Source organism: Phoca vitulina, unplaced genomic scaffold, assembly GCF_004348235.1.
Source record: "Phoca vitulina isolate PV1807 unplaced genomic scaffold, GSC_HSeal_1.0 scaffold50, whole genome shotgun sequence".
Taxonomy (NCBI): Eukaryota; Metazoa; Chordata; class Mammalia; order Carnivora; family Phocidae; genus Phoca; species Phoca vitulina.
Window position 1 is genome coordinate 10,707,753 of NW_022589753.1, and position 12,087 is coordinate 10,719,839.

Here is a 12,087-nt window from a genome sequence, read left to right on the forward strand (position 1 = left end):
ATTAATGATACTAGTAAGTCGATAATAATTACTAACATTCATTAATGTGAATGAAAACCACAGCTTTCCTGTATCTGAGTGCGCCCTTCTCTGTCGACGCTGCGCTAAGCATCCCCCACACACAGCATCTAAGTTTCCACTGCTTCTGCTTGGAAGGGCTCCAAAAGTGGCTATGACCTTTATGAAGCCACATCCTTCCCTTGGGCACTGAAATCGGACGCCTATGCCTCGATTTTCTTTAAGAGCCAAAGGACCAAGCCTAACCCCTCAGTGTGTGGGAGAGAGAGATTCCATCTCCACGTTAGCATCTCCTTACGGTGCAGGGAGGCGGCGAAAGTTGCTCTCAGATGCTAGGGAGCATCGGGACCCCCTCAGGGAGACCTTTCCAATGCTGATTCCCAGGCCCCTCTATGTCTGGGGTCAGCTGGGAATCTGTGTTTTCAGCTAAGCTCCAAAGCCATGCTGGAGTGGGGGTGTGGGGACAGTCACAGAACACCAGTGGGAACACCAGGAGCTGGGCGCAGGACTCAGCCTGGTGTCTGAGTTCGGTTCTACCCACTGTGAGCTGTGTGACCTTGGGCAAGTCACCGCACTCCTCTGAGCCTGCCTTTGCTTCTTGCTTCCTTGGCATGCAGGTGAGGAGAGAACATCTGGCACAAGTGTTCGGCACAGCTCCTGACATGGTCCCCAGTGACCACTGCCTCCTGCTCTTCACACCTGCTGTATTCAAGCCCGCTGCGGGATCCCCTCCCCTGGACTGGGAACCGGCCCTGGCGATTCGCTTCTAACAGAGACGACTCAGCCAAGAGGAGAGCGGTCACTCTGGAGACAGGGTTCCAGAGGACTGTCCCCCCAGCTTGCTGGCCTTCTCTCTCTCTCTCTCTCTCTCTCTCTCTAGCTCATGCACGCTCCCTCTCCCTCCCCCATCTTCTTTCTCACCGGGCCTCTCCATCACCAGCCAATTGCCATGGCAGAGAGGCCCGCGTGGCTAGGGACAGAGGAACTGAGGCACACAAGTGCTGGCTTCGCGGGACGTGGTCCTGCCCCAGCAGAAGCAACACCTTGCCAGGAGGACCACAGGGACCACAGGGACCACCCAGCGCGGCCGCACGGACGCCTGACCCACAGGCGCCGCCAAGTAGTGAGGACCAAAAGTTTTGGGACAGTGTGTTAACCAACAATAGATAACTAACACAGTGACAACTCAGCACAAAATTTTAATTTCAAAAATGCCTGCAGAACTATCTGTTTTTCCTCCTTTTTCTGCCTAACACATGAGGCTTCCTGTGGTTCTCCTGGAATTCTGCTCCCATCGTCCTTCAGGATGTGCCCTGGGTCTCAGAAACGACCCCATTCCCTGAGTGTCCAAAACCAAACTCTTCCCTCCTGGTCCCCCTCCTCTGGTCACGGTGCTGCCATCTCCCTGGGCACCTGGCTCCAAGTCACTGTCCTGGGTACACTCTTGTCCCACGTCCTGGCCCCACAAGGGCACAGACAGGTCCTGAGAGGGTGGCATCTGGCATCATGCCACCTGGCCTCCGTCTCTGCCCTGACCTCCCCGTGCCTCGGTTTCCTAGTCTATAAGATGGGGACCATACAGTACTTCTCTTGAAAGAATGCTTTGGAGGTTAAACAAGACCACCTCTGACTGGATGGGGACCACACATGCACCTCGTGTGGTTCGCAAAGTGTCTGAGTTTTTTAATTTGACTTAATTTCCAACTTCAAGATTCAAGCGGGGCTCTTAGGAGAAATGGCTGATTCTAGAGGTGGGGCAGGGAAAACAAGCCCCTGGAGAATCTTCTAGTTCCAGAACATAAGGGAGTGTTTTTTGGTTGTTTTTAAACATATTTTTCCTTAGGTAATCTCTATGCCCAGTGTGGGGCTCGAACTCACGACCCTGAGATCGAGAGTCGCCTGCTCCAGTGATGGGGCCAGCCAGGCGCTCTGTAAGGGAGTGTTTACACAGGAGCCAATCAGAAAGAGCCAAATGGCCGTAGCGGGAATAATCTGGACAAGAGAATACATAAGGCGATATGGGATTATAACTCGAAGGACAACAGGAATCCATGAGAGTCTGTCAGGAAGAAATGACGGGACACAGGCTACGGGAAGGGGACCACGGGGGCCAAGCGCCCCTGACATGATGCCACCTCTGTGGATTCTCTCCAGAAACCCGCCACCCCCGTCCAACCACCAGAAAACCATCAGACAAACCCAAGCTGAGGGACCCTCTACAAAATACCTGACCAGAGCTCCGCAAAACTGCCAAGGTCACGAAAAGCCAGGAAAGACTAAAACGTCACAGAGGAGGAGACCAAGTGGACAGGACAACCGAATGCACTGTGGGACCTTGGCCAGAAAGAGGACATCAGTAGGGAGCCTGCGAAAGGAGAATCAAGTGTGGAGCTTAGTGAGCAACACACCCATGTGGGCTTCTTAGTTCCGGCGAAGGTACGGTGGCCACGTGAGATGCTCGCCCCGGGGGGAGGCTGGCTGAGGGGCGTGTGGGAACCCTCGGTACCATCCCTGCTCTCTTCCTGTAAATCTAAAACTATTGCAAAACAAAACATATAAACATGGCTTTAAAATACTCAAGTGAGGGGCGCCTGGGTGGCTCAGTGGTTAAGCGTCTCCCTTCGGCTCAGGTCATGATCCCGGGGTCCTGGGATCGAGCCCCGCATCAGGCTCCCTGCTCGGCGGGAAGCCTGCTTCTCCCTCTCCCACTCCCCCTGCTTGTGTTCCCTCTCTCGCTGTCTCTCTCTCTCTCTCTAATAAATAAATAAAATCTTTAAAAAATAATAAATAATAAATAAATAAATAAAATACTCAAGTGATTAAGTAGGGCTTTACAAGGTGTCTTAAAAGTCAGCCCCTCTGGCAACACTGGGCCTAAGTCTCCCCGGCGCGAAAGGCTGGGCTGAGCAGTGGTGGCAACTTCCAGGTGGGGCATGAGCTCCCTGGTGACACAGTCACCACCCCTCCCTAATGCCTCACCCCCCGCCCCCTTCACTCAGGTCCAGATCCTGCCTGGCTCCTGTAGGCACCTGCATTTTTGCCCCTTGTCAGGAAAAAGCCCTCAATATTTTCCCTTTCTTCCCCCAAGGCAAATCTCTAGAGACAGACCCATCCCCTCCCCGCCACAAGGCTAAACTGGAGAAATCACCAAGGTTCAGTGACTCAACGAAGAGTAGATAACTCACAGCAGGGTCGGGACACAGTGGATCAAATGCAAATCTTTTCTTTCTGCTAATTTCTAAAAAAACGGGGGCGCCTGGGTGGCTCAGTCGTTAAGCGTCTGCCTTCAGCTCAGGTCATGATCCCGGAGTCCTGGGATCGAGCCCCGCATCGGGCTCTCTGCTCGGCGGGAAGCCTGCTTCTCCCTCTCCCACTCCCCCTGCTTGTGTTCCCTCTTTCGCTGTGTTTCTCTCTGTCAAATAAATTAAAAAAAAAAAAATTTTTTTTCTAAAAAAACGAATAGGGTGAGAACAAAGAAAATCAGGAGGGCCTGGTCCTAGTGACCCACCAACCGGAGAGAAGGGAATGCTGCAGAGAGGAGATTCACGGAGCACGTCCTTCCCTTCCTCTAGCTCTGAAGGAACCCAAGGAAGAGAGCATCTGGGGCCGGGCAAGAAGGCCCCTCTCTGAAGGCTCCTCTCCGATTACTGGAATTGCAGGCCATGGGGAGCTAGCTAAAGCTGCCCGGATGGCAGGCTGCGCGTGCGTGGGGGGAAAGTAGAGAGTAATCCTGGGGGTCTGAAAGGCCCCCAAACCTTTCTGGTGGTTCCCCATGAGCTGGGAACTGGAAGGTGGAAAATAAGGGTGGGAGGGGCACAAGGGCAGCACCCCACGAACCTTCGCCACGTGCTGAGAACAGGCCCTGTGAATCAGAAAGGATTTTATCTTCAACCTTTCGTGGCTGAGGACAATGAGCAAGGACAGGAAAACGAAATGGAGCCGGCCCAAGGTCACAGGGCTACCAAGTGGCAGATGGAAGGTTCCTATCCAGGTTGGTCTGAGGCCACCGGTGACACCAGAGGTCGGTGCACATGTTCTGCCAGGCCTTGCAGAGTCAGCCTGCGTCATGTCTGAGAAAAACCAAAGCGCACCCACACCAGGTGCCACGATCTGAAACGAAGGATATTTCCCTGAGAAGCCCAGATTTCTAGCTTCTTGTGAAAAAGCAGAGGACCTGGCCGCCCTGAGTCCGTGTCCCATGTGACAGCAATCGGCTAGAGCTGGGTACAGCCGCCCCCGTTGGTTAACCATAGTCCCTACCGCTCCCTAGAGTCTCCCAGCATGGCGTCCGTGGCAGCCCTGGGCGCTTCTCTTCTTACAGGGGAGTCAAAGGAAAGCAACACGTTTCTTTCCTCACACCCACTTCACACCATCATGTCACATGCATCTGAGCGAAGAGAGGTCAGTGAGGAATCAGTGCTGGCTGAGCCTCTGCCAGGACGAACGCCCAGCCAGGTTTATTGGCCTGAGGACCTGGCAGACCCTTCCCCAGCCTGGTCACCCACCTCCCCGGAGCTGGCCTCCAGAGCCCAGAAGTCTGGGCAGCGGATGTGGGGGTTATCACTGAGCAAAGACGGCTGTCCAGGATGATTCAGGGCCTCCAGGAAGGAGAGCCAAATGCACTTGACCCAAGAACACACACCAATGCCAAATGCAAGTGCTGGACCAAGGCCAACAGAGAATTTTCTCCATCCATGGGAGCGAAGTAAGAGTCTGCTCCCTGCCAGGGGTGGGGTTCTGAGGGCTCGGACAAGGTGCCCGAACTCCAGAGGGCACCGAGCTGGAGGCCGTACAAATCCTCACCGGTGTCACGACCTTCTGGTGCTTTGATAATGACGAGCCACCATGCACGGGTCACCTCCCACAGAGCCGGCACCCTGCTAAGCAGTTATTTTTATTTGAATGTAGGAAATGACAGACGGCGAAGGGCTCGGCCTTAAGCGGGCAGCTGGATGAATGTGTACGAGTGCCCGCATCCGCGTCAACAGCACCCAGCCAACGTGTCGAACACCCAGCAGCCCAGAAGGCTCCGGCCACAACTGCCCTCCCAGAGCGGACCACGATCCGGCTTCCACCACCGTGCAAATCTGCGTCTGACTCCTTCCCCCGGGCTTCACGTTCGTGAGGCACCCATGATGTTCGGGGCGCTTTGTTCTTTTGCATTCGGGCTGCTTCTGGTTCGGGGCATCGTGAACGAAGCTGCTCCGGAACATTTGTGTACGGGTCTTTGTGGACCGTCGCTTTCACCTCTCTTGGGTAACTACCTCGCTTTACAATTGCTGGGATGTAGGGTCAGCGCACGTGTGACTTCGTGAGAAGCTGCCACACCGTTTCCGAAGCAGCTGTGCCATGTGGCGTTTCCACCAGCACGTGAACAAGTGTTTCTGCTGCCCCACGCTTGCCCGCACTTGCTACCATCGGTCTTCTTCACTGTGGTCAGTCTAAAGGACGGAACGAGCACATCCCCGCCTCATCGAGTCCGCACCCTAACTCTGAGAAGGATACCGTTTGCGGTAGATTAAAGAGGGCTACAAATTCTTCCCATTCCTTCCATGGACACGTGGGGTCTGTGTCCTCTCCCCTTGGATCTGGGTGTGTTGACCGTTGTGACCAGTAACATATGACAGAAGTGAGACCGTCAGTTTCCATACCCAACCCTCCGGAGACCTGGTGGCTTCCGCTTCCCCTCTGCTGGAATGCTTGCTTCGGGAGGCCAGACGCCACGCTCCAGAAGCCCAGGCCAGCCCCGAGGAGAGGCTGCGTGGGGAGAAGTTACACCAACCAGTCCCCGGCCGCGCAGCGCTCCCAGCCCAGATGTCAGACAAGTCAGAGGAGCCACCTGGACATCCCTGCCCCAGCAGGTGGCACGCAGCTCAGATGCACCGTCCCCTCTGGGCCCTGGCCTGGCCCGCATAACACACACCTCTAAGTTCTGGGGTAGTCTGATGCAGCCCTAGACAATCAGGACCATTATGTCCATTTTACAGAAGAGAAAAGAAAGGTACAGAGAGGGGACGGGCTGTGCCCAAGGCCCCACAGCAGGAAGAGTCAGAGCTCAAAGTGGCAGCTACCAGCATTATATCTAAGGTCTAAACAGGTGGCAGGCGCAGGGTCGTGAATTCCAGTCACATAGAGCGATCAAGGACAGGCTGGCTGTGGAGTTAATGCATCAGACAGGAAGCCGGACTCTCGTTTCTAACAGCCTGATGTGATCGGAAATGGAGCGGCTTCCCTCTGGACTGTGTACCAGAGAGCCTGGCCTCTCTCAGACCTCTAACTTGATCAGTGTTTCCAAAGGCCAACGCAGGGACCCAGGGGACAGTGTCCATGGTATGACATCACCTGCTCCCCAGAGGTCCCCACTCATCCCTAGCTTGGATCAAACGAGAAAAGGAGGTTCCAAGCCAAGGCTGAGAGCTGGACGCCTCTCTCCGTGCCACGTGCACAGATGCACCAGGTAAACTGAGCCTCAGCTGTTGGGGCAGGAGGATTTCCAGAATCTAAACGGCGTCAGCACTGAGCACTGTCGCAGGGGCCACAAAAGCATCGTACAGACACATTCTCTTAATGCAGGTGCACTCGTTTACATACACACTCATGAAATGGTTGTCCCCCCCATGGGAACCCCACTCTGTTCCCTTTCTTAAAACACAGGACCCTCTTGGTCTCGTTTCATTTGCCTGCTTTCAGTAGGGCCCAAAGTACTGAGAAACACACTCTGCCATAAAACACACGAGCACGTGATGGATGCACCTGGCAGGTGTCCCTGGAGTCGGGGAGCCCCTCACAGGAGCAGTGGACGGCGACCGCTGGAGAGCTCACGCGCTGTCCACAGCGGGGTGACCGCGACACCACTCTGACCCATGCTGGCCAGGTGGGCCCACGCACCCCAGGGGAGCCAGATCTTTGCTCTTCCAAAAGAAGCCAGAAATCCTGATTTTTTGCATGACATTCTATAAATGTCAGCAGCAAATTCCTTTTTCTTTTCCTTCCAGAAACATCCAACATATCTGTAGGCGGGACTGGGTCCATGGGTCATGTGCATGATCTCAGTCTTAAAATCTTTGTAGAAATGCATCGCCAGGCTTCTGGTTCGAGGAGGGCCTTATCAGCGCTGCCTGAGCCCTTGGCCTCCAGGTGACACACTCAGCTCCCCACCCCGGGAAGCCTTGGCGATTTCTAAGGCAGGGTGGCCGGGCCCCTCTCCCCATCCAGGCTGACTCCTGCCCCAAGCTCTCCCCTCAGGCAGATAATGGGTCTCCTTTCAAGGAGGAGGATGGCTGAACTTGAGAACAGAGTGTCCCTGGGTCACCAGTCCACCCATCTTCCAAATCCGCCCCCTGCCTGTGGGCCCCCAGGGTCCACACTGCGCCCAGCACACCATACCCACGGGTCGGTGCCTCTGTCTGGACGCTCACCCTCCCCGGCGGCTGAATTATTTCTGTTCCTTCTTCAAGCCCCAAATTAATCACCACCTGTTCTGCAAAGCCTTCCCAATTTCCCAGGCAGAATTTAACGCCTCTGCTCTTCATTTTTTTTTTTTTTTAAGCAAATTAAGTCTTAGGATCATGTGCCCAGTTCCTTCTAGACCCTCTCTCCCTCTTCAAGACCTCTGCAGTCTCCCTTTTCACCTTGAACACACCTTCAGGCTGGTGCTTCAACACTGGGTGACAGCCCTGGTCACACACAGTGGGCTCCCGCAGCAGGGGGAACGGAGACAAAGCTGACTCTCTTTGCACCCTCAGGCTCACCATGGCGCCCCGTCAGGGAAGGTGCCCAATGGCTGGTGATGAAGAAAGGACTATCTGGGCTGTTCAAAGTCTGTCTCATTCCTGGCTCCCACCTGGACCCACACCCAAACTAGAAAATTGGTTCTCAAGAGAAAAACACACACATGTTCTCTTGAGGACATTTCTGTCTTGTTCACTGCTGTGTCCCCATAGGATGGCACGAGGAAGGTCTGTTGAATGAATGGGGATGACACGGTGCCCATTGCCTTGTGCTGCTTCAAGGAGAAATGGGGTGATACGGACATCACGCTTCACACCATGTCTGGCACCAAGTAGGTGTTCAATAAACGTCCAGTCTGCTGTTAGTGTTTTACCCTTGGGCTCTCACAAACACTTCTCCAGACACGTGCTTCACAGGGGCACAAATCTACCCCCCTGGCTCCAGCTGGGCTTCCTCTGCTCCAGGGAGAGGCAGGGCCTGATCACAATATGGAGCTCTACCTTTTGGGTCTTCGGGCAGAAGCCTTAAACCCAGGCTGCTGGGAGCTTCCAGAAAATTCTATCATGGCTCCTCAGGGCCCCACACCTGGCTGGCTACAGTTCTGGGGACACAAGGATCTAGAGGAGATTTTTTTTTTTTTTTTACAGGATTTGGAGTGGAGACCTTGTCTTCTGGGCCTAAGGCACCATCTTCCATCTTCTTCTCCACCCAGCCAAGGGATTTGATCCAACAGAACAGAGTGGGAGGCAAAAGCCGAGAGAGCAAAAGGATTCGGGAAGGAACCTGACGCCCAACCCTGCCTCGGGCTACAGCCTGGGCCAGAGGCTCCTCTAGGCCTTGCAGGCCTGAAGCCATTTCCTGGCCGTCTCCATGTTTGCCTGGCGGACCGCGCAGAGCCGAGGAAAGTTAAATATAGTCTTAGCATCCCCGCTGAACGGCTCCCCGCATCGGTGCCCGAGAGTGCCACCTGGTGGCCCACGCCGGGCTCCTCGGTGGAATAAGAGCCATCTGGGGGGGGATGGGCGTTATCAAGATGGCCGCCTCAGGAAGCCTTGGTGTTGAGAGAGCGCGAGAGAGTGTGAGAGAGAGTGTGCGCGTGGTTTTCCCCTCACCGCTGGCCGCTGCCCCATTCCTTCTGGTTGCTAAATCACCACCAAAATGGCTTCCCCAGAAAACTCCAGGAAGGGCCTGGAGTCTGGCCTGGGCCTAAATCCACGCCTCCCAGGCCGACACTCACCATGTCAGTCAGGCTGCAGAACTCTTCCAGCCTGAGGAGCATCCCCTCGATGGTCTCCTCCACCTCCTTCGCCTAAAAAGAGACAATATCCTGGAGATTAGCAAGTGGTTTCCAGGGAGACAAACGCCCTTCACTGTTTTTTTTTTTTTTTAAAGCAAACTAAATCTTAAGATTATCTGCCCAGTTCCCTTCAGACCTCCTTTCCCTTTTCAAAACCTCTCCTAGCCTCATTTAAAATCGTCATAAGCTGGCCACAATCTTGACGCCTGTGGACAGAGGCCTGGTTAAAGCCACCATGGCCCATCCACTCCGTGCAGATTTCACAAGAGAGGAGAAGAATGAAAACTAGCAAGAAACAGGACAAAGCTACCCTTATTATCCCATTGTTCAGATGAGGAAACTGAGGCTCAGGGGTGAGGTAAGCCTGCTCGAGCTCACACAGCTAGCAAGTGGTGGGGCCAGGATTCCCACTGGGCTTGAGTCCACAGCCTCAAAGCTCTTACAAACCGTGAGAAACACCCCCTAACAAACACCACGGAGAGTTAACACAAGAGGCAGAAGAGGCAGAAATAGAAACCCATCCTTATACCAACACACGAAGGACGTACGCGGTTTACCAGAAAGGCCTGGAACCATCCAGACCAAACTGCTAGTAGTTAGGGGATGTACTTACACCAAATGATCATTCAATCTGAAATTCAAATTGAACTGGGCATCCTGTAGTTTATCTGGCAACCTATTAATGGTGCTTCCTTGGCCCTGGGGAGTAGGAATTGGGGAACAGTGTCTAACAAAGGGAGACTCGAGTGCTTTATGTTATCTGAAGGGTTCAAACCTCGAGGTACCAGGGCTGGGTAGTGACGTCATGAGTGACATCAAGGAGTAAAGCAGGCTGCCGGGGCTTTGCGGCGATCTGAAAGTGCTTGCCCAAATCTAGAACATCCAGCAGCCATCAGTAAACACAGACTCGGGGCTGCCAGAGCCTTCCATTTTTCAAGAGAAGCCAGAAATTTTAGAGTTATGGAAAATGTCCCAATTTTTATTTTTTTATTTATTTTTTATTTTTTAAAGATTTTTTTTTTTTTTTATTTGAGAGAGAGAGTGAGAGAGAGAGAGAGCACAAGAGGGGGGAGTGGGAGAGGGAGAAGCAGACTCCCTGCCGAGCAGGGAGCCCGATGCGGGACTCGATCCCGGGACTCCAGGTCATGACCTGAGCCGAAGGCAGTCGCTTAACCAACTGAGCCACCCAGGCGCCCATGAAAATGTCCCAATTTTTAAATGGTAGCATGGATTCATGTCCTGCCAAGCACGGGCCAAGCCAAACATGACCTTGAAAGGGTCCGCCAATTTACAACCCCGTTTAAATCACGTGTGCAAAAATTAGTTTGAACCTTTTTTCTCCCCCCTCAAGTATGGACCGTGTTCAGGACTTCTCAAATACCTCTTTTCGGTTTTGTTTTGTTTCTGTAATGACCAGGCATCTAGCAAGAAAGGTCGCCGAGAACGTGAGCCACTTGCTCGGGCTTACCCGGGCCAGACGGTTCCGCTCCAGGGAGGCAGCCCCAGACATTTCTGGGCAGGCCTGGTACCTGTGCCCCGACACCTCCCCTCATCGCCTGCTTGTCCCGGGACAGAGGGTGATGCCCTGCCGGGGCCCGCTGCTTGGGGCAGGAGCCGTTGCTAACACCACAAAATCAATGGCTGTGCAAAAAAAAAAAAAAATCTTTCTGGCTGGAGTAAAAATAGTACCGAGTTGCAATTTTAAACTCTGGAACCTTCATCTCGCAGCTGGGACTATTTCTGTGCCTGCACGGGGGAGGCTTGACAAGGAAGGGGACCACAGCGGAGGGAGGACTGAGAGACACACAGGAAGTTCTCTCCGCCCCCCAAGAAGTAAGATCACAGGAAAAGAAGCCTTTAATGCGCTAAGGAGGGAAGGAGACAAGAGGCCAGAGAGATGGGAGACAGGAAGGTTGGTCGCTTCCTTCTGCTCGCAGAGGGGGGGATGAAGCGGGAGAAGGGCACAGATGGGCAGGGGAGGCTCCCCCCAGGGTGTAGGTGCAGACACCCCAGACCCCAGACCCGCCGAGGAAGGCAACACCTGCAGAGGGACACGGATGCCCTCGCCCCAGCTGGACGGGCCACCTCCTTCCCCGGCGGGGCCTGAAGCTCTTTGCTCAGAGGAAGCACATCTCCCCCTACCCTGGCGGGTTCGGGAAGGAGGCTAGTCAGTCCCGGGTTCAAATCCCATCCTCTCTTTTGCCAACCGTGGGACCTTCATTCAAGGGTGTGACTTCTGCACTTCGGTCGGCTCCCCTGTGATATTGCCTTCACAGCGGCCTGGCAGGTTGTTAGGACGTTAACCTCACATAATGAATGCGGTCCGATCAGTTGACAGAGGGCGGACGCACAGTAGGTGTGTAATAAGTGGTTGCTTTATGTATCTCTCTCACTAGATAATAAAAACAATGGCTAATTGCTAATATAGGGATTATTTCATTTGGTTCTCACAAGACCTCTACACAGTAGGAGCTATAATTTCCCCCATTTTATGGACTGAGAAACAGAGGGCCAGAGAGCTTAAGTCACTCGCTCAAGGTCACACAGCTAATAAACCCTGAAGCCAGATTTGACCCCGAGCACTCTGAAGAGCTGAAGTTTATAACTACGAAGAGGCTCTTTGGAGAGGAGGGGAGGTGTGTCCCCTTTATTGCTGCCGGCCATCCCCCCCCTCCCCCCCCCATCCTGGGGCAGGGCCCCAGGGCAGGAGAGAGCTGAGAAAGCATTTGCTGACTGGCCAGCTGAGGAGAAACGAGCCCGGAGACATTCCCAACCAACAGGAAGGAGCTCAGGATTAGCCACCCCATCATGCCCACAAATCATTCACAGGACAATTTTCTCTCAAGATAATCCCCTAAGTGGCCTCAGAAATGAGAGTCCTGCAGGCGGCAGCCCACACGCCTTGTTCACCAGCCCGTCAGCGAAATGAATGCCCTCGCCCTCCTGTGCACCTCGCTGGGCATAAACTGTCCCACTCCGAGGGGAAGGCAAATGGCTCGCCTGGAGTGACACTCAGGGCACGGCCGGCGGGGCCGGTGGGT

The 12,087-nt window shown here is 54.1% G+C and overlaps 1 protein-coding gene across 3 annotated transcripts in view; it reads right to left on the reverse strand.

Moving 5' to 3' along the window:
- Positions 1-12,087, reverse strand: part of BCAS4 (breast carcinoma amplified sequence 4) — a 54,966-nt gene that overhangs the window by 30,583 nt on the left and 12,296 nt on the right. For all 3 annotated transcript variants that reach the window (XM_032387752.1, XM_032387750.1, XM_032387751.1), the window contains exon 2: positions 8,987-9,058. In XM_032387752.1, coding sequence (XP_032243643.1) covers positions 8,987-9,058 — 72 coding nt within the window. The remainder of the gene's footprint in view (positions 1-8,986; positions 9,059-12,087) is intronic.